At 41.2% G+C, this 22,445-nt stretch overlaps 1 protein-coding gene across 2 annotated transcripts in view; it reads left to right on the forward strand.

Moving 5' to 3' along the window:
- Window positions 1–22,445, forward strand: part of Iftap (intraflagellar transport associated protein) — a 77,615-nt gene that overhangs the window by 26,926 nt on the left and 28,244 nt on the right. For both annotated transcript variants that reach the window (XM_057780914.1, XM_057780915.1), the window contains exons 3-5: window positions 19,323–19,480; window positions 20,658–20,729; window positions 22,298–22,364. In XM_057780914.1, coding sequence (XP_057636897.1) covers window positions 19,323–19,480; window positions 20,658–20,729; window positions 22,298–22,364 — 297 coding nt within the window. The remainder of the gene's footprint in view (window positions 1–19,322; window positions 19,481–20,657; window positions 20,730–22,297; window positions 22,365–22,445) is intronic.

Below are 22,445 nucleotides of genomic sequence, written 5' to 3' on the forward strand. Positions count from 1 at the left end.
AGAAAACCAGCCTTCTTTCATAAAAGAAAACACAACAAGAAAAATAATCCTCGCTGTGTAGCCTTTCGCAGTTATTTTCTGTCGAGTATTAGGCAGAAACCCGAGGGCTTAACATTGTTTTGATACTCTTGCAACTGGCAGATTGCCTGCTGGAGGAAGTTGGAAACGGACTGACCAGCTTCAAGCTTCCAGGTGGCTGTGGCGCACATATTCTGTGCTGTTGTTATCAGTCATTTAATTCCCTACTGAATATTGAGTGGTGTTTTTAGTTCATAGCCCATTTGGAGTGTCTTTCTGTTTCCTTTTTCTTTTTTTCTGTTAGCCACATTAAGAAGAAAAAGTTAAAAAAAAAGTCAGACCACGCAGGAAGCTCTTTTGCAAATGTGAGTTTAACAGCAAAGAGCACAATCAAGAAATAACACAGCAAATGGACGAAATGGGCTTAACCCTGTGGGGACGTTGGCAGGGCATCACACGAGGACTTCCCAGTCAAACTAACCAGACAGTCAAGGAGAAAACCTTCTAAATGTGGCCTTCTAAAGGAGGGAATTAGGAACTGTTATTTTAAGGCTTTTCTTTAAATTTTGTTTAGATTTATTTTATGTGTATGAATGTCTAGTTTGCATGCATGCCTGTGTGCCATATAAGTGTCTGGTGGCCTTGACGGTCAGAAGGAGGCATCATGTCTCCTGGAGCTGGAGTTGTGGCCGATTTTGGGTGCTGGGAATTGAACGCAGGCTGCCTGCAAGAGTAACACATGTTCTTAACCCCTGAGCCATCTCTACAGACCCTTATGGCTTTCTGTGATGTGCTTTTAGAATCCCCAAAGAAAAGGACAAAATAAGCTTGCGTTTTCTAGTGATCGTAAGTGGTAGCCCTCAATATGTGACCTCTTCGTCATAGCATCAGATGTCACAGAGAACGCCAAGGAAGAAAAGTCGGATCCTCCAGCACTCGCAGCATCAGCCCGGGTTCTCTTTGGGGGGAACATCTGTGAGCTGTAATTAAGCAGTTTTCATTTGTTTCTCAGTCTCTTTCATCGTCACTAAATCACTACACTTAGGGAACAAATTGACAAATTACGAAACACAGAAAACTGCTGGTTCAGTTGCAGAAGGAAATTTCCCTCCTCAAATTATGACAGATTTCAAGCTGATGGAGCCATTTTGTTTTAGGTATATTAGCATAAATCTTCAGCATAGGTTTTTACAATTCATATTTACTTCAAATGGGAGTATTTGGTCCATAGATAATCATTAGGTTTTTTTGTGTGTCTTCTGCAATTTAGATGTAATTGGGTACAGAAAGAAAATATTTAAGTGTGTATAGCACTTTGAATTATGATCATTAAATTTATTTTCGGCAGTGTTCTTAATGCACACTGTTTTGTTTCAATGATATCTTTTCTTGGCATGCTTCTTAGGGAAGAGGGCTTTTTTTTTTTTTTAAAAAAAAAAAGAACTTTGGTTTGATCATAATTAAAACAATCATTTCTTCAATTCTGTGTATTTTCAGTTTTTAACATTATATGTAGCACATTTAATGTGCATTTATGAACTAAAGAACTGAACAAACAGATGGGATTTTAAACTTTTACGAAATACTGAAAATTACTAATAGTGAGATCAATTAATTCAAATGGCATTTCCAGCTTTTCGACAATTTAAGCAATATTGCCTAGGTGAACACTTGCTCGGTGTTTATTTTTCCTGAAGGTGAGGTGTTATTTTACTCACTGCCGGTAAGTGTACTGTTGCCTGGAGGAAAAGGTAAATTGCTCCACGTGAAGCGGCTGTCATAGGACTGTATGTGTTGATTCAGTTGAATAAGCATGCATTCAGATGAGAAGGGTTTTGGCAAAGTGTTCTTTCAGCCATGAAATAATAATATTTTCTTTGATATGCTTGGTTAAGCCCAAAGGGATACAAACAGGAAACCATGTTGTAACCATCCTTGTGTCTTTCTTATAAGAAAACCACAGCTCTCTAGTATGGGATTTTTGTGCCTCCCCCCCCCCCCCGAGTTTGGATTTGTTCCGGTGAGACAGATTTAAGTGATGGCAGCCAGACTGCTCTTCTTGCAGCCCCTTGCTTTCTTGGTATAGGGGAACAGGGAGAATCATCATGTTGCTTTCATGTACTTTTCTGGACTTTGCTTTTGCATTAGGTGTTGTGGTCTTACGAGCTCTTGATTAGGCAAAAAGGATGGCAAGCAGTCATCTAATCCTGTCCTCCGGCTGCAGTCTCTAAGTGCAGTGCCAGCCCAGTGCTTGGTAATGTGGGCATCATTTCAGAATCCTGGGCTGTTCTGCTCGGTAGTGTGGCATATGAAAGCATTCTTCTAGTAGCCGTGCTGTAAGGATTGAAATGAAATCTGGGAATGCAGGGATGGAAGAATGAGTCTCTGTATTAAAAGAATTCATCAGTTGCTGTGTTGCTATTTTTTTGTTGTCTGCTTTAGAAAGATGGTCTGAATCTAAATGGCTTAGATGTATGAAAGCAGATAGCAATTCATGTTTGTCACTTACAGACTATACAGTTACTGCTCACTAATGAGGCCATATTAATTTTGGCTTGCCCAGAACTGACAAATCATATTCAGAATATTACTTTTGATTCTGGGGTCTCAGATTTTGATTGAGTAAATGTGTTATGAGTTAAGAAACAAAAGCAAGCTAAGCATAGTAGCACACATCTTTAATCCTAGCATTCAGGAGGCAGAGGCAGGCTGATCTCTGTGAATTCAAGGCCAGGCTGGTCTACAGAGTGAGTTCCAGGACAGCCAGACTATATAGTGAGACCCTGTCTCAAACTTCCTTCCCTGCAAAAGAAAAATAAAAAGCAGTAAGAATAATTAGAATAGCGTGGACATTTCTTTCTTTACTTCTAGTTTTTTTTTTTAAATGAGGGATATTCTAAGAGTACCCTGTAAAAATGAAAGAATTTCCAACATTCCTATAACTTAAAAGCTGGAGATCCCTAAGGCCACATGCCATGTTTGAATATTAGATTATTGTAAATGTATGCAAAGACTTATTTGTGAAGAAGAGGAGATCCTCTAACTTGGATGAGTTGAACAAAATGTACTTTGATGCAAGTTGGTAGACAGACATGATCTCAGGGTGCAGTGCTGTTCTGTGAAGCCCTCACAGTGCTGCCCGCATGGTTCTTTTTGTTGTAGGCAAGGCCAGTGTAGCGGGAAGAGCGCTATTCTGTCTTCTCATCAAAAGACCTAAGAACTAGTCCAGGCTTATCATTTCCCAAGACCACAACGCAGGCGTTTACTCTTCAAACTCACAAACAGGAGTCAGTCTGCTGTTTAGTGCAGCTCCTATACTTGGCGTGAGAACATATTCGTGAAGGTCCTGGGTACGACTTAAAGGCTGTGTAGTTAGGGAAACTGATTTTTCTGTTAAAAGAGCAATATCGAAGTTAAATGTTAAAACCTTGAGTGTACAGTATCAGTCAGTTTCTATGCTATTTCTTGAGGTTAAAACCAACTATGTGTGGTAGATGTTGTGTATGGTGTATGGCATACTGTACAGCTATAAAAGTCAGGAAATAGTTCTGTGCTGGCCTCTGGTGGATGGACTAAATACTATATGTTCACATAACTGTATAATTCTACTGCAGGAAACCTTGACATGGGAATTCTACCTTATGTGTCAACAAAAATCACACGGGAGGCACTTGTTAAAATGCATATTTCAGGACTCTAATTCTGATCGACTAGTTTCCTTGTGCATCCTAGGGACCTTGGCTTTCCGAATAGCCTTAAAATTAAAAAATTTGCCTTAAATGAGATGGAGGTATGTATATATATGCATGTGTGTTTGTGTATGTATGTGTGTTTATGTATATGTGTGTATATGTGCGTATGTAAGAGGGATGGCTAAAGGGAAATACATGAAATTTTCAAAAAATTTATGCTCATTTTGGTACAGATTGCATTTTAAGAGTAAGTTATATAGCCTTCATGCAATTTTGATGTACTGCAAAAAGAGAAACAATAATTTATTTTGTTTTATATATGTCTTTTTTTAATGTTACCATTTTATATTATATAAAGACATTTTGACAGGGGAATGTAGCAAATTATGTGAACAATTTTACTGTGATCTTGCTGATCTCTGCAGTTTTAGAGTGGTCTCTGGTTATACACAATTCTGTCTCAAGTCTCAAGTGCCACCCACTATCCATGGCTCAGGAACTCCACCACAGAAAAATGTCCTTGCCACACAATCTAGTCTTGCCAGGATAACTGTTCTTTTTGGGCACTTTGCTGTCAGGAAGATAACGAGTGTGGAGCGGAGCATCTTGCTGCCTGAACCTCCAGGCAGTGTCCCTCTAATAGTTCTGAGGTTTCTGGTGGGCTTTCTGCTGTTCGGCTGTGTATTTCATACTTGGAGGTGTTTAGTACATTTTAAGGAATTACCTAAGAGTATTTTCCTGACTAGATTAAACTGTTATTTAAAAGAGGAACAGCAAAGTTAAAAATGCATATTTGTTTTAAACTTTCTTTGTCATGACAGAGCAGTTAGAAAATACTGTAAGGTACAAATGCCCTTCACACACACACACACACACACACACACACACACACACACACACACACACACACACACAGCATGGGGTGGGTGTACTCCTTAGCAGAACTTAGCTACTCTGTCCTCATCCATGATAAGATCACACTTCTTACTGTCACCTACGGCTTAAATACTTCTGAGTTACATCCTTAAGACAGATACTTATTTTTGTTAATTAATTAAGTTTTTAAGAATTTTACTTTCAACCAAAGTTTTCCCTCCTTCCCCTCCTCCCAATTCCTCCTCCTACCTCCTCTCTACCTCTCCTCCTCATTCATTCCTCCTCGACTGTTTCTTTTTAGATATAGGCGGGCCTCCCATTCATATCAACCAGTCAAGGTATATCTAGTTGCAGTGAGACTAGGCTCCTCTTCCTGTATAAGCTGGCTGAAGCAATCCAGTGGGAGAAATGGGCCCCAAAGCAGGCATCAGAGTAAGAGAAAGCCCATGCTCTCACTGTTAGGAGTCACAAGAGGACCAGGCTACACAGCTGTAACGCACGCCCATGGTCAGTCCCATGCAGGCTCCTAATTGTCGGTTCAGTCTCTGTGAGCCCCTGTGAGCCTAGGTCAGTGGATTCTGTGGGCTTTCTTGTGGTGTCCTTGACTCCTCTGCTCCTACAGTCTTTCCTCCTCCCTTCCCATAGGATTCTCCAGACTCTGCCTAATGTTTGGCCGTGAGTCTCTACATCTGTGTCAGTTACTGGATGAAGCCTCTCTGATGACAATTGGGCAAGGAACCAATCTATGAGAATAGCAGAATATTATTAGCAATCATTCTATTGGTGCCTCCCTCCCTCCCTCCCTCCCTCCCTCCCTCCCTCCCTCCCTCCCTCTCTCCCTCTCTCTTTCCCATTCGTATTTGGTTATATTGCAGGTCTTTGGGGTATCCTACCTCTGGTCCTGGCCCTCAAGGTTGAGCTTCCTCTCAGGGTGTGGGTCTCCTGCCACTTCTGCTCAGGGTGTTGGCCACACCTGCCATTTCTCTGCTGTCTTTACACCAGTACACCTTGAAGGCAGGACAAATTGTAGGTCAAAGGGTTTGTGGTTGGGTTGGTGTCCCAGTCCCTCCCCTGAAAGTCTTGCCTGGTTGCAGGAGATGGCCCGTTCAGGCTCCATATCTCTCATTGCTAGGAGTCTTAGCTAGAGTCATCCCTATAGTTTCCTGTGAGTTTCCTTTGAAAACAGGATCTCCTAGTTGAGAATTGAATTTATAAGAATAATTTATGAGAATAATTCTCATAGACCTGGAATTGGAAGCCATGTCCTCAGGGTACCACAGCAATCTTCCAAACCTGGTTCATGGATCATGGATCACTTCATAGAACAAAACCCACACAGCACCTTGGCCTGGTTGGATCCTTGGATCCCTGTTGGCGCTGATTAGTTTTGGTCTTCCTTGACCTTCAAACATTTATTTATTTATCTAATCTATCTATCTATCTATCTATCTATCTATCTATCTATCTATCTATCTATCTATCTATCTATCTATCTATCTATGAGACAGGTTTTTACTATGTAGTCCTGACTGGCCTAGAACTCACCATGTAGACTAAGTTGGCCTCAAGTTTCCAGAGATCTGCTTGTCTGTGCTTATAGAGTGCCAGGATTAAAGGCGTGTGCCTTGCACTTTAACTAGTAATGGGAAGTTTTAAGTGTGTTTGTACCTTCTCCTTCACCCTACCCTTGTCCTTTGCACAGAGATGTGGTGGTGTGTCATGCTGGACCGTGTGGAGAGGGTGGTGCTCTAGAGGTAGCTGAGTAGGAGCTGGAAGGAGTTCTTAGGAAGGTGGGGTCTAGGATAACTTTGTGTAGCACAGCATCCATATTAGCCCCTGATTGTATACATTTATATAGTATGGGAGCAGAAAATAAACTTTCATCTCATTTAGGTAGTTGCTAACTTAGGTATCTGTTTCGTACAGGCAAAACTATATTAAACTATTAAATTAAAAAAACATATGTCTTAGAAACCATGATAGTATGTATCTTTTTTGAATTTTCTATACTTATGAATAGTACTTACATATCCAATCATTATTTAAGAACAGGTGAGTTGCAGGTAATCAGGATGTTTGAATACAAGCTTTATTACTATCTAATTGGGTAGTCCTGGGAAAGTTGCTTGGTTGCAAACTCTGAGTTTCACTTTTATTATCAGTAAATATATAGAGAGAGTAATTTCTATTGAATAGATTTATTAGTATTACATACATATACTATACATAAATGCATATTTATTTTTACTTGTGATGCCTAAATTATAGTTAAAGGCTCAGCTTACTGTTTTCCTTCATTTATATATTTGACAAATTTATTGTAATTTTATAGAAACAAGATCATATTGTATATAATCTTGTTGAAACTTGCTTTGTAAAAATGACATTACATTATGAACATCTTCCTATCCTAATGAATATTATTTAACAGTGCTGGATAACTGCATAGAATTCAGCTGTATGAGTGTGCCATTGTTTGTTTTGCCATCATCATTTTGCTAAGTTCTGTTCATTAAAGTGAACAAAAGTGATAAAAATTATTGCCTTCAGAGAAATTTGCCTTCTAGAAAAGGGAAATAGATACAAAACAATTAATATAATTCCATCTTTTAGAGATTAGAAAGAGAGGGAGTTAAGCCTGAAATGTTTAAGTCCAGGGGAGCCAGTGATGAGCCATTGGCTTGACTTAGGCACTTTCAAAATGCCAGGGTGCCTTGTACGATGTGAACAAAAGTTAGAGGTGTGAAGGTGAAGGTCAGAAGACATGTAAGTAGAGGCAGGCCATCACAGATAGATGGCCATAGGCCCTCATCAAGATTTAGCCTTTCTTGGCCTCCTCTGCTCTCCCCTCTCTCATCTTCTCTTTCTCTTCTCCCCTCCCCTCCCCTCCCCTCCCCTCCCCTCCCCTCCCCTCCCCTCCCCTCCTCTCCTCTCCTCTCCTCTCCTCTCCTCTCCTCTTCCCTTTGCCCCCTTCTTTCCCTCCCTTACCTTTCTCTTTCTGTCTACCTTTTTGTAGCTTTCTTATTTATGGTCTTTGGAAACATATGTGAAAATGCTAGTTCAGAAACAAGCAAAATTTATAGCATCAACCAAGTGAAAATTTCAAGGAAATAGAAGAGATGTTACTGGCTTTTTAGTGAAACCTTTGCCCACATATTTAATCATGATTTTTGGAAAAAAATTAGATGATATGCTAGCTGAGAGATATGTAAATGTTATGTTCTTGCTGTGCCTTATAACCTTCCCAACCTTCTGTCCACCCTGCAGCCCAGCAGCCAGTGAGGATTTGCGGTTGAGAGTTGACTATTAGTCTACTTCCCAGTCTTGTTTCAGATTCTTTGGAGAGAGGATTTTCCCTTCCAGGAACCATGAGTGAGTTCTTGAAAGTGAGTGCCTTGCTCTGTTTAGGCTTATACATGAGTAGGAAGACATAAACAGTTAACAAATTATAAAGAAAATTTTTGAGAATTTTCTGTAAACTCAAAGAAAACAGGGCCATGTGATGAAGTCCCAATTCTGCACTATGGTGATAGTATAAAGTGCCTGGAGAGTCATAGCCTCAGGAAACACACACATCTCTTATCTGATGTGGAAGGCAGCTGCGAGTGTAGTTATCTGTTGGTTTGATTTCATTATGTTTCACACTGTATGAAACTGGATTAGTGATGCTGGTCCATGGAGAAAATGCTGTATTGTAATCGTGGAGACAATCCCAATGTCCATTATTAGGTGAAGGGAGAAGCAAGGCACAGTGGATATTTGACAATAAAAGGAGAGAAATGCTGGTATATACCATGACATGGCTGTGTTGTGGGAATCCATGCAGCCAATTAGCTTTTGGGGGACCAGCCCTTTGGGTGTGTTCTGAAGTGCTCTGTGTCCACTGATAGCTGTAAGAGAAGGCGCTCTCTTCCTCTTGCTCTGGCTGTCGCTCAGTGTGAGGCAAGATCCAGGACGGCGATGGCTTCTGCCCTTCTCTGTATTTGTGAGTTCATCTCTTTCCATTGCAACCCTTAATAATTCAGTTTTATTTACCTTGTGTGATTATACAATATTGCTGCATCTCATTGTCATACTAAAGAAGAGAAATTATGTGTTTACAACTTTAATGGCATGTCTAGTAAATATGAACCAGTAGCGACACAAATTGTATGAACTTCTGTCTGTTGTTAGGGTTGATAATGGGGGAGGAGTCTTCAGAGTGACACTAGGCACCTTTTTGGGGTGATAAAAACAAAAAATTAAGCCGGGCGGTGGTGGCACACGCCTTTAATTCCAGCACTCGGGAGGCAGAGGCAGGCGGATCTCTGGGAGTTTGAGGCCAGCCTTGATGTGGGAAGGCCATTGGTTAATTAATAAAGAACTTGGCCTCATAGGTTAGAACATAGGTGGGTGGAGTAAACAGAACAGAATGCTGGGAGGAAGAGGAAGTAAGGTAAGACGCCATGCTTCTGCTCTCCAGGGCAGACGCGATGAAGCAAGCCGCCAGGTCAGACATGCTGAATCTTTCCTGGTAAGACTGGTGCTACACAGATTATTAGAGATGGGTTGATTGGGATACAAGAATTAGCCAGTAAGGGCTAGAGCTAATGGGCCAAGCAGTGTTTAAAAGAATACAGTTTGTGTGTTGTTATTTCGGGGCATAAGCTAGCCAGGCGGCTGGGAGCCGGGTGGCAGGAACGCAGCCCGCAGCTCCCTTCAACACAGCCTGCTCTACAAGAGCTAGTTCTAGGACAGGCACCAAAGCTACAGAGAAACCCTGTCTCGAAAAACCAAAAAAAAAAAAAAAAAAAAAAACCAAAACCAAAACCAAAAACAAAAAATTAAGTGGCAGTGATTGTTACATGTCTATATATTTACTAGAAATTATTGGATACTGTGCTAAATTGAGTGGATTTGATGGTACATAAATTACTACTGGATAAATCTGTGGAGAGGTCCGGATGTTTCTCATGAACACTTGGATTTCTACTCTGAATTCTTCACTGTATGACACCATGGCTTTAGCTCAAGCACCAGAAGAGTCTAGCTTGTGTGTGAACATTTCGTACCAAGGGAATAAACTATACATTAACTTAGTTGCTTCATAGCGATAAGGACAGTACCAGAATGGAACTTAACATTTTGTATGCTAATCTGAACAATTAATACAAATGGACTGTGTGTTCAACAAATGAACTTCTCAGATACCATAGAGTCTACCTTCTGTAGACACTGTCGCCTCTAGACAAACACTGTTGCCTGTAGATGCTGTCGCCTGTAGAAACTGTCACCTGTAGATACTATCACCTATAGACACTGTCGTCTGTAGACACTGTGACCTGTAGACAGACACTGTCACCTGTAGACACTGTGACCTGTAGACAGACTCTGTCACCTGTAGACTCTGTCACCTGTAGACACTGTCACCTGTAGATGTTGTCGCCTGTAGACACTGTCACCTGTAGATGCTGTTGTTTCTAGACACTGTCACCTGTAGACGCTGTCACCTGTAGACACTGTCATCTGTAGACAGACACTGTCACCTGTAGACACTGTCATCTGTAGACAGACACTGTCACCTGTAGACACTGTCATCTGTAGACACTGTCACTTGTAGACACTGTCATCTGTAGATGCTGTCGCCTGTAGATACTTTCGTCTGTAGATGCTGTTGCCTGTAGACTCTGTCACCTGTAGACACTGTCGTCTGTAGACTCTGTCACCTGTAGACACTGTTGTCTGTAGATGCTGTCGCCTGTAGACTCTGTCACCTGTAGACACTGTTGTTTCTAGACACTGTTACCTGTAGACACTGTGACCTGTAGATGCTGTCACCTGTAGATGCTGTCACCTGTAGACACTGTGACCTGTAGACAGACACTGTCACCTGTAGACTCTGTCACCTGTAGATGCTGTTGTTTCTAGACACTGTCACCCGTAGACACTGTCACCTGTAGACTCTGTCACCTGTAGATGCTGTTGTTTCTAGACACTGTCACCCGTAGACACTGTCACCTGTAGATGCTGTCACCTGTAGACACTGTCATCTGTAGACACTGTCACCTGTAGACACTGTCGTCTATAGATGCTGTCGCCTGTAGACTCTGTCACCTGTAGACATTGTTGTCTATAGATGCTGTCATTTGTAGATGCTGTTGTTTCTAGATACTGTAACCTGTAGACACTGTCACCTGTAGACGCTGCCACCTGTAGACACTGTCACCTGTAGACACTGTCATCTGTAGACGCTGTCACCTGTAGATACTGTCACCTGTAAACGCTGTCACCTGTAGACACTGTCACCAGAAGCTTTCACCTGAATCGAGACCAAAGCTTTAGGAAGCAACATCCAAATAATGTATCTGCTTGCATGGTGAAATGTGTTATGATTCTGTGATCCTGACTAAACCTGTTGGGAAGAATATCTCAGCTTGTCAGGTGTGTGTGTGTGGCCTCTGCACCACATTCTAGTTCACTGACAGGTTACAAGCACACCGTATTATCTATATCTTCCATCACAGAGACTAAGAGCAAGTTACCAAGGGCATGCTGATTGGAATGTAAAACACTGGTGTGGACAGACGGCCATGGGAAGATAAAGAGCATGTATTCTGTGATATCTAGAGGGAGGAAATGTAACCAGTGGGAGATGGTGCCTTATTTCTGTTTTAGAAACACAAAAAGAACTCATTTTGCAGGCTTATTTTTTTCTCTCTTAAACCTCTGCCTCTTCTGTAGCTTCTTTTACTTCTCCCCTGTGTTGCATGGAAGACAATACAGTGTGTGCCTCACCGTCACGTGACTCTCCTGCCTCCACGACCTAACCTGTCCACTCTACTCTGTGTCCCTCTGCAGAGCACAGCTAGACTGTGACCGACTCCCTTGTCAAGTGCAGAGGTTTATTTGAGTTTTCTAAATATACCCTGTTCACAGGTCACAGAAGGTGTATGACAATCTTGCTGGAAGATTCACTGCTCTGCCGCAGGCCCTGGCCGTCTGGCCCTGGAAGCCTCACTATTTCACCACCTCCCAACCCCTGTGGAATACATAAGCCTGCTGAATTCATCAACTTCCTCCAATGCCCACCTCACATGGCTGATTTCTAGTGAAACTTTTCATGATTCCAAAAGCCAATTACCATTTGCCAGGCTCTGACTTTGTGCCTCTCCCGTGTGGTTTGTCACAGATGCCTTTCTTCTTGTTGGGTGCTTTGCATGCGTGACTTAACCTCCTAGACTGGCTACTCCGTAAAGGCAGGAACTGCACCTTAGTTGTCTTTCTCGTCTTGCACATAGTTGATGCCCAGAATGTCACTTTTGGACTTTCAGGACCCTACTAATAGCAGATTTCCTTCTTGAACATAAACAATAGAATTTTAGCAACCTAACACTCGCTCCACATTTTCTTCTCACTAGGTGTGCTTAGCACTGGACATTTCTGAAATTTCGTGTTAGTGCTACGGTGTCCCTCATCTGGGGCTTTTGACACACATATATATGTATCCCCCACCCCCACCCCAGGCTTATGTATTTGTGCCTTGGCAGGTTGATAGCTATGGCTGTGAATAATGAGTCAATTATCAGCCAGCCTCACGGAAAGCACAATTAGTCGTGACTGGCCAGGCTGTGGTAGTCTTCCCCTCCTTGTGCCCTTTCAGACAGAGAACACGAAACAGTTGGAATTCAGAGCACTGCAAAGGGAATTTAGAGAAAACACTGGTGTGCCGAATTTAGCTGCCTTGAATTTATTCTGATTTAATGATTGATTGGTTTTTAAATTGCTTATTTAATCCTAATGACTATGGCTCCCGGGGAGGCCAGGTATGAAGCAAAGCATGCAAGCAAAAAGCAGTGGTGTGGAGTGGTTTGGCCGGACAGATCAGGAGACTGTATTATTGTTCAGAGGAACATTGCCTTGGACGCACAGTGTAATGTGAAAATCACCTCACTTTCTGAGTACCCAACCTTGTTACAAGCTTGATTGCTTCTCCCCTGTTCTCTTTGCAGAAGGGTGTTAGTAGCTGCCCAGTGTCGCACAGAGCATTCCCCACTTCGGGTTTTCTTTGCTTCCAGCATCTTGTTGTGACTGAGAATGTGCACTTGATTTATATTGCTGTTGGCCTCACTGCAGAAGAAGCGGTACTTCGAGGTGGCTGGCAGGATTTGATCTTCGATTCAGACGCAGCTTGTGCTGATCTGGGGGAATGCTTTTCCGTACACAGACACTGCTCTGGCTTTTGGATAAAAGAATTTGAATTTTTTAAATAAGAGTTTCCCTCAAAAATGAGCTGTCCCCAAATAATTGCTTTTACCTGGAAGGTGTAATCAACAAGTGCTTTACCTTGTAAAGTGTAATTTACCTTGGCATCCCAGCTTTCCACTTTTTCAAGGAGTGTGACATTTCTCTCTGGTCTGAATTTAGTTAGACATTGAAGGTGTAGATGGTCTTGTAAGCCTGACCTGTTGGAAGCTTATCTGTTTGGCATCAAAAGGAAATTGAAATTCCATCACTTCAGAATAATGAATTCTCAGAAAACCTTTAGTAAAAAAGTTTTTCTCATCTTTATTGAAGTTTGACTCAGAAATGCCCAAAGAAATGCTCTTTCAGGTCTCTGTAACCTGTGTGTTCGCGGAAACACTGTGTTAGGTTTCCTCACTGTATTATGCCTCACGTGCATTTCAAAGCGCAGCATTAGGGATGAGATGAAAGGGTAGCAAGGACTCTGATGAAAAGCAGAAGCAGCAGAGATGAACAGTTGGGTGGCACGTGTGCATCACCACCAGGCTCACTCTGGGAAGCGGCATCTGGTCTAATCAGGCTGCTGGCCACTTCCAAGTCTGGGCTGTGCCAGCATCTGCCATTTTGACATTATCATATTGAAAAGGAACTTTGTTCTCATTTCATTCTGCCAAGAGATTTATTATTTACTAGGTTTAAAAACCACTAAAATGCCTGTATGCAAGAACACTTTTTGCGCCTTTGTGGGGTCGTAATACATAGGCTTGTGAAACTAATTTCAAGGTTTAGGACAGCATTTTTAACTTAAGTTTAATCACAGAGAGGGCATACTTTTCTGAATCTTTGGTGTTTTAAAGATAAAAACTTCACATTTACAAGAGGGTGGACTTTAAAAGAGTAGAGTTTTTGTTGGATCTGAGACTATTATCAGTAATTCAATAACAGCATCAGGAGCTTAGACTTCACTGTATTTCAAAGGAGTTTCATCTGGTGACCTATCAGGTACCCTGGGCATTTAATTGGGAATTGATCCGACAACATATATAACCTGTCATTGCAGAATGTCCTTTTCTTGATCCACTGTGCTTTTCAAGTATTTAAGCCGATTGATTAGTTTAGCAGTGTTGGGTTGGGTATGCAGGATTTTCTTGGTAAATACCAATTTAGGTTTGTCTGACTTTAAGATATCTTGGAGGATGGAAATTGTTCCTTTTATTGCCATCAGTGTGCTGAGGAATGGTAGGAGCCACAGGAAGCCATCTCTCCTGACTCTGATGGAGCTCGAGGCATCTGCCTATCCCTCAGTAGCTTATCTTGTTTCTGAACATCACCATGTCCCTCCACACTTACTGTTACCTTGAGAACCATGGGGAACCCGACTCTAAGATGGAAGAGGTCTAGGAGACTAAAGCGATCTCATCCTCACTGTCTGACTCTTGAAATTGTTTGTTATCCCAGCAGTGGCTTTAGCAATCCTCCTAGCGCCTTACCCACTTGAGCTCTTCTACCTCTGGCATCCGACGCTTGCACTTCGCAACAGAGACTTTGCCCAGAATTTGTTGGTACCAAAGGCAGAGGTCATTTTTCCGATAGTGACTGGTTAGGAATTGCTGGTAGGTAGGCTGTAATGGAGAGATGGTTTCAGAGTATATGGATATACCCTTTTTTTTTCTTTTTTAAAAGAGAAAATTACTCATTCGGTGTGAATTATCACAGAGCTATGTTACCTTAACTTTGTTTTATAGTGGTATTTCAGGGTTTGAAAAAAAAAAGGAGTCAAAGAGATGGCTTAGTAGTTAAGAACATTGACTTCTCTTCTGGAGGACCCATGTTCAATTATCAGCACCCACATGGTGGCTCTAAAACACCAGTAACTCAAGTCCCAGAACTTCTCATGCCTTTTCTGACCTTCTCAGTCACCAGGCATGCAAAGATGTATAGACCTGTACATAGTCAAAGCACCCATATACACAATCAAACAAAATTTTGTTGTTAATTCTTGAGAAATTTTACTTTTAATAGGGTATTCAGAATCAAACAAGGGAGGTAAGGGAGCATAGTGAGAAAATACCAGACCAAGCAAGACTGAAAACCAGCAGGGCAAACTCCAAATTCTGTAATTCCATGTCTAATATTAAAGGTTTATTAGATAGCTCTTTCCTTCCAGCTTTGCTGACTACAACACGCATAGCTCTCTTGGGCTGGTTCCACCTCCTGTTAGCAGTTGTCCTTGGCAGGTATCCCATGGCTTTGGCATCTCCAGCATCTTGGGATCTCCAAGGCAATCCAGGCTTCACCTTTACAACTTCATGCAGCCTCCTCTCCAGGCCTCCATGCAGTGACTTTTCTTAAGAATGGAGGAGGATTCCACAAGCCAGTTCCTATATCCTTTTTGACTCTAAATCCAGAACCATGTGGCAGAAGCTGCAAGGTTCTGTTGCTTGTTGTGGCTAGAACCTGGGCACCTCCTTGAATTACATTTGCACACAATTTCTGTTGTTTAGGACTAGGAAATCATCAGGACGTTTCCTTTCACAGTTTGCAGGATCAGCTGGGTGAGGTCTTGTTTTGAGGTTATCACTCTCTATTCCATTTAGCACCAAGCTTTTCTTTAAACTTTTCATCTCCTTGAATACAAGCCTTGGCTCCACGTTACTCTTCCTGGTGCCCCCTTTCCCCTCAACTGAAGTTCTGTACTTCTCTTTGCCCTATTTGTTTCTTTTCTTTGTAGATCTGCATAAGAACTAGGATGTCTTTAAATCTTCTCTGTAAAAGCCATTAATCCTAAACTCTTCAAGTTTCGCCTCAGGAAGATTTCTAGGACAGGGACAAAATCCAGCCATTCTTTGCCAGAATATCCCCCAAATGGTCTCTAGGCCAGCTGATAATATTTTTCTTCTCTGAAACTGCTTAAGCTGGGTCCTCACAGTCCACATCACCCCCAGCAGCACTGTCTTCCATGCTGCTACTCGTTTTAGCCCATAAATCCCCGCTTAGAAGCATTCAACTGCTTTTCTAGCCCAAAGTCTAAAAATCTTTCATCTTCCTCCAACAAAATAGCTTGCTCAGGCCTGTCACAGCAATATGCCACACCCTGGTGCCAACTTCTGTCTTAGTTACTGTTTAGTTGCTGTGAAGAGACATCACAACCACTGGAACTCAAAAACAAAACAAAAGAAAGACTTTAGCTGGGGGCTTGTTTATAGTTTCAGAGGGCTGGTTCATTATCATCATGGTAGGAAGCAGACAGACATGGCGCCAGAACAGTACCTGAGAGATTTACATCCTGATCTATAGGGAGCAGGCAGAAAGAGAAAAACTGGGTCTGGTGTGGGCTTTGAAACATCAAAGCTCACCCCCAGTGACACAGGTCCTCCAACAAGGCCACACCTACTTTAACAAGGCTACATTTTTTGATCCTTCTCAAATAGTTCCACTCCCTAGTGACTAAGCATCAAATATATGAAACTATGGAGGCCGTCTTCTTTGAAGCCATTACAGCAGTGTTCCAGCTGGCCCCCACCAAACTGTGAGCATCACAGCAATGGCAGATTTTGATGTCGTGCAAGTAACATCTCAAAAGAAATAACTATGGTTGCTCTGCTGTGATAGACTTTTAGAGACTTTTCTCAGGTCACAGATAAAATAATTCCTCCATCTCTGAGACAATTTCATCATAGTCTAGTGAAGGGTATGGCATAGGATTGCCCAACTGGGGATGGCTTGATATCTACTATATGGCTGTTTTTTTTTTAATCCTTTATCTATATCTATATGTATTTGTGATTGACATAAGTTTTTACAAAATGTATCCCTGAAGCCTTGATTCTTCTTTGACTGCTGAAAACTTTTTTCTTTAAATTTTCTCTCCCTTCTCCTTATTACGTTTCTTTCTTGTTTTGTTCAGTGAGGACCTCTCCCTTTGTTATTTTACTGTTTTGCTCAGGGTAGCAAAGCAGTAGCTGGGGTAGGTTTTAGAGTCAGAAGACTTGGGTTCAGATCCCAACTGCTACCTATCAGCTACATTACCTTGAACACAGTTAATTAAATTAATAAATTAAATTATTTAATTTCTAGTGTCCTGAGTTACTATCTTCTATAAAGTGGGGATAGAAACAGGATTGCCTTCTAGGGATTTTGGAAGATTTAAATAAAATGATTCATAAAATCCTTAGAAAAGAGCATTCAGTACTCAGTGACTTTAAACCCTTACTAATTTCAGTATTGCTAATTATATTAGTTAATTGTCCCATTGCTTTCCATGACAGAATTCCTTGACAAAGTAACTTCAGGAAAGAGGGAAAGTTTGTTTTGGCTCAATCTGCAGGTCAAGGCTGCCATTGTAGGGAAGGTATGACGGTCAGAGTTTGAGGTGGCTGCTCACACTGTTTCTTAGCCAGGAAGCAGAGAGACATGAGTACCTGTATTCAGTATACTTTGTCCTTTTATTCTGTCTAAGACCCCAGTTCAAAGATGGCTGCTTCTTGAGTTGAGGGTTGAGTCTTCCCACTGCATTTAAGCCAACCTTGATAATGCCTTAGAGGTGTGCCTGGAAACTTGTCTCCTAGTGATCCTGGAGCCTTGAAGTTGATATTAGCCATCATGTTAATAGTAAAATATTTCTTTTTGTCTTAAGCTATTGCCTCAGTGTAGATGACAGTCAGTCAAGTAGTCCCCTCTGATTGTGATATTCCTTCTACACTTCAGTGTTTGGGTCATTTCTTCCATAATACCACAAATGAAACATACGAGATCTTGATTTATAATTTCATACCTGACTTATTCTATTTTGTTCCCCCACATTTCTGTTGATGGTGTCACAATAGAATTTTCATAGTCTCTTGATTTTGAATTAATCTTAAGTTCTTTTCTTATCCTAAGGAAAAGTCAGAACTACTGTGCAGTGCATGAATGTAACATAGAGATATTGCATATATATGTGTGTGTATATATATATGTATGTATGCATGTATGTATATGTATATAATTTGCTTTTTCAAGACAGGGTTTCTCTATGTAGTTTTGGCTGTCCTGGAACTCATTCTGTAGACTCATTTGTAGGCTGGCATCCAATTCAGAGATCTGATTGCCTCTCTGGGATTAAAGGCATGCACCACCACCACCTAGCAAGAGGTATTGCTTATAATTAGAAATAGTTAAACACAGACATTGAGGCTGGTCCAGCTTAAGACCCATACCATGAGTGGGAGTCCGTGCCTGGCACTGTCTGGAGGGCTAGAACCCAGAAGCTGGACAGCCCAGAGTCCTAGGATAGACCCAAACATGTCTAGTGAAAAAACACCAATGAAATCATTCCTAATGATATTCTGCTATACTTTTTTTATATTATGCAATTCTTACAGATTGGTGTCTAGCTCAATTGTCATCAGAGAGGCTTCACCTAGCAACTGATGGGAACAGATGCAAAGACCCATCACCAAATATTAGGGGAGCTCAGGGAATCTTGTGGAAATGGGGGAGGAAGAATTGTGGGATCCAGGGGGCAGGGATCAAGGACACCAAGAGAAAACCCACAGAATCAACTGACCCAGGCTCACAGGAGCTCACAAAGACTGAACTGACAACCAGGGAGCCTGTATAGAACTGACCTAGGCCCTCTGCACATACGTTACAGTTGTGTAGCTCTGTCTCCATGTGGGACTCTTAACAGTGGGAGCAAGGGCTGTCTCTGACTCTGTTGCCTGCTTTTGGGACCCCTTTCTCCTCCTGAGCTGCCTTCTCCAGCCTTAATAGGAGAGGGGGTGCCTAGTCTTATTGCATCTTGATATGCCATGTTTGGTTGATAGCCAGTGGAAGATGTGCCCTTTTCTGAAGAGAAAGGAGGAGGTGGTAGGGAGAGAAGGAAGGTTGGGGAGAAGGACTGGAGGGAGGGGAATCTGTTATTGGGCTAGAAAAAAATTAATAATAAAAGAATGGACAATGATTAAACTATCTTACATTTCAATAATGGAGTTCTCAGTTATGTAGAATAATATTCAATAACATAACAAAACTACTGGCAAACCATAGTACTTATGGGTTCTATTTTGAGTTTTAGAAGTACATGGATACATAAGAGATGAACAGATAAGCTTCTAAACATTTTATTTAGTTACTCTGCTGTGTAGAATTTAAGGGATGAGTTTCATATTTTATTCTTTTTCTCATAATCTTTTAAAAATATACATACGTTGCTTTCATATGAGGAAAAAAATTCCAAATTTAAGGGAAAATGAGGCAAATAATGTCTCACAATCTTGAGGAAACTGTGCTTCCTTGAACTTTTTAACAATGGTAAGATATAGTGCTGGTATATAGTAGACAATATTCATCAGATGTTGAAGGAGTATTATCTGTATTTAAGAGTAGTTATGGCTATAAGAAACTTCTACTTACATAGTGCTTTAAGAAGTATTCTTTTTTGAGGGGGAGGGGGACAAAAGATTTTTAGTAAACACAAAAGAAACAATCTGACTACAGTGGCTGTTTTTAATAATTCATAACTTGCCATTTCAGAGAATAATGTGGCCAGAAGGGGAGCATGTGGAACTGATTTGTCAGAAAATATATTTACTACTAAAAAATTGACCCATAAAAAGGAATCACATGATCATCATTTTAGAAATACAGCTGTCGTTCCTCATACCTCATCAGAGTGCTCAGAAGATGACCAGGTACTTCTATCTTTTGTTTATAGAGACAACTTGAAGAAGAGGGCATTTTTCCTAGGAAAAGAAGCCATTGTAGCAGCATTTTGTTGAGAATTAAGTCATTACATGCCAGTGTTTGATAATCCTCAGTTTTTGGTAAAAACTTCTTAAGGATCTGCCATGTGTAAATGCTTTATAAAATTATATATTTTGTTTTTAATAAAAGAGTTCCCTTTTCTACTTCTTTGTACAAACTGGACTTACTTTTTCCTGTCCTAAACTTATCATATTTAGACTTAAAGTAGATGCCATTATCTTGCTTTTTCTAAGATTTGGCTTGCAGATATTAGATGGTGTTTTCTAATCATCAAAATGTCATCAACAGTATTCATCTCTTTGGCTATCATGATTAATTATCAAGGAATGATAATTCATAGTGTTCTCTTTCTAAGTCGTTGAGTTTTGATTAATCTTCTTGTTTGTTTTTGTTTTTTGAGACAGGGTTTCTCTGTGGCTTTGGAGCCTGTCCTGGAACTAGCTCTTGTAGACCAGGCTGGCCTCGAACTCACAGAGATCCGCCTGCCTCTATCTCCCAAGTGCTGGGATTATAGGCGTGTACCACCACCGCCTGGCCTTTGATTAATTTTTTAAGTCATTTGAATTTCTTTTTTCTATTTGCAGTGTTTTCTGTGTGATATTATGGACAGAATTATACTAGATTTTGGTTTTATAAGGGTCAGAAGTTTTCGTGATAGAAATATAGAACAGAGGTTTATAATTCATTTTCTTAGAGCTTGCTTCTAGTGATGCTAGATGAGATATGAGTTGTTTTCCATAAATGATTCACATTCTACTGGTGATGATTGAGATCATATTAAGTATAGGGAGGCCTAGAATTTTTATATTGCCCTGTCCTCTTGTAGCTTGACAACACTGTAACAGCAGTCTCTGATTTGTGTATCAGAGGTTCATTGTGGGGAGGACTTCAGAGGTGAAGCAGCTGTCTATTTTGTGCACAAGCTGGATGGAGTTAAGCTTGTGCTCACCTGCTAGATATTGGATGAGCCTAGGGTACCAGAATTACACTTAAGACTTGCTGAAACCTATTCCTGCACCATTGCTGTAGCTTAGAGAATCTTTCAGGTAATGCTAGGAATAGAAACTATTATTTCCTGACTGTGTGTCCTTACTGTGCTTTCAGATAGTGATTGATGAAGGCCAGCAAGTTGGCAGCTCCCTTCAAGGTGACATGACCAAGGCTGGAAAGGTCAAGGTAAGGCCAGATCCAGTTATCTGCCTTGGGACGACCACACATAAACAAGTTGTGTATTAGCAACTTGTCTGTTACTGTGATGAATCCCCATGACCATGGCAACTTTGAAAGGAGTGTATAGATAAAAGTCTGTCATGGCGGGGAGGCACACAATAACAAGCAGCAGGCAGCAGGAAGCCAAGAAATCACATCTTCAGCCACAAGCTGGAAGTAGAGAGTGAACTAGAAGCAGGCAAGGCCACCTCCAGTGACAGACTTCTTCCAGCAAGGCTTTGTCTCCTAAACCTAGCAAGCAGCATCAACAACTGACATCAACTGTTCAATTACTAGAGCCTATGGGAGACAGCTCTTATTCAAACTTCTGTACAAACCAATAGACAAACGTTAGACTCTTGCTTTTCTTTGCACAAAACTGGAGATTTACCAGATATTAGTCTTGAAATGTTCTCTCTTTCTCTCTTTTATATTGGTGTTGGAACATCTTAAACTGTTTGTGCTTGACTGGGTTTTGGATCTTTTTCCCTGAGGTTTAACAAATGGGAAGGGAATTTTAGCATACTCATTAAGAAGAAAGATGCTATAATGTAACTGATTCTCAAATTTGAATATTGAAACTGTCACATGGAAGGTGAATTTTACTTTTGCATTTGCCCGCTGAGTAATAGTTGTTGTTTCCAGGTTAGAGGCATGGAAGCTACCGTTTTCGCTTTCTGTGGGGTGGGCATGGTCCATAATCAGCTCAGGATAGAAAGACGCAGCTTACCTTGAATGCAGTTAAGGAATCTCAGTTTGTAACTTTAAGGTATTTTTTTATGTCCATGTTTAGGTTATGGGCATAAAATGGATAGCAACCTTGTGACTTTTTTTTATGCCATGTGCCAACATTTTCTTATTTTCACGCTTTGATAGTCCCCTGAAATGCCTCATTGTCACTGTGCAGTGGGAAGCACTGTTCCATGTGGAATAGTTCTTCATTGAAATGCAGCTATTGGGCCTGGGAAGGTCATATGCTGGGCTTTTTACCTTTGAAGTAATTCTCAGTTTTATTTGCCTGAAAGAGAGAACACTTGATATTTTGCCCTGCTCACCTCTCCTGTGATTTCCCCGGCAGCATGATTTTGTTTGAATGGACTTTTCCTTCCTGCTCTCCTTAGCTTCCTCTGTCTGGTCTTGAGAGTGCTGTCAGAGAGCATGCTGTGTGGAAGGACGGTGGCCCACCACCTCCATCACTGGTTTCTTCAGAAGCAGTAACACACAAACCAGGGGCCTGCTGTTTCCTCTGATAGTGGTGTTAAAAATTTTGGGAAGAAAATTTAAAACAGAGTCGCTCACGAGAAAGCCCAGCCTGTTTTCTCTTTCTCTGTAGAGAGCAGGCTGTTGCGTTTTAAAACCTTGGGCTTCCAAATGTTGTGCTCCTACAGATGGGGAAGCAGATGCATACAAGGGCCTTTAACTGGGCCTTGAGAGGCCACAGGAAAGCAGGTCTAGCATGCAGCTGTGTGCATGGGTTCCTACTACATCGCCTTTCTTCGTGTCTAATATGCAAGATAATCTCAATCTTCTTGCAGGTAGACAACTTCCTGGACTTAGAAGATTTGGACATGGAGGAAGAGAGTGAGCCCCAGATGAACACGGGTATGTGCTCTCTCTCTTTTTCATACCGTGTAACTGCATTCTAGAAACTTCAAGTGATTTATGTTGCTTTGTTATTTTGGG

Source organism: Chionomys nivalis, chromosome 9 (genome assembly GCF_950005125.1).
Source record: "Chionomys nivalis chromosome 9, mChiNiv1.1, whole genome shotgun sequence".
Classification (NCBI taxonomy): Eukaryota; Metazoa; Chordata; class Mammalia; order Rodentia; family Cricetidae; genus Chionomys; species Chionomys nivalis.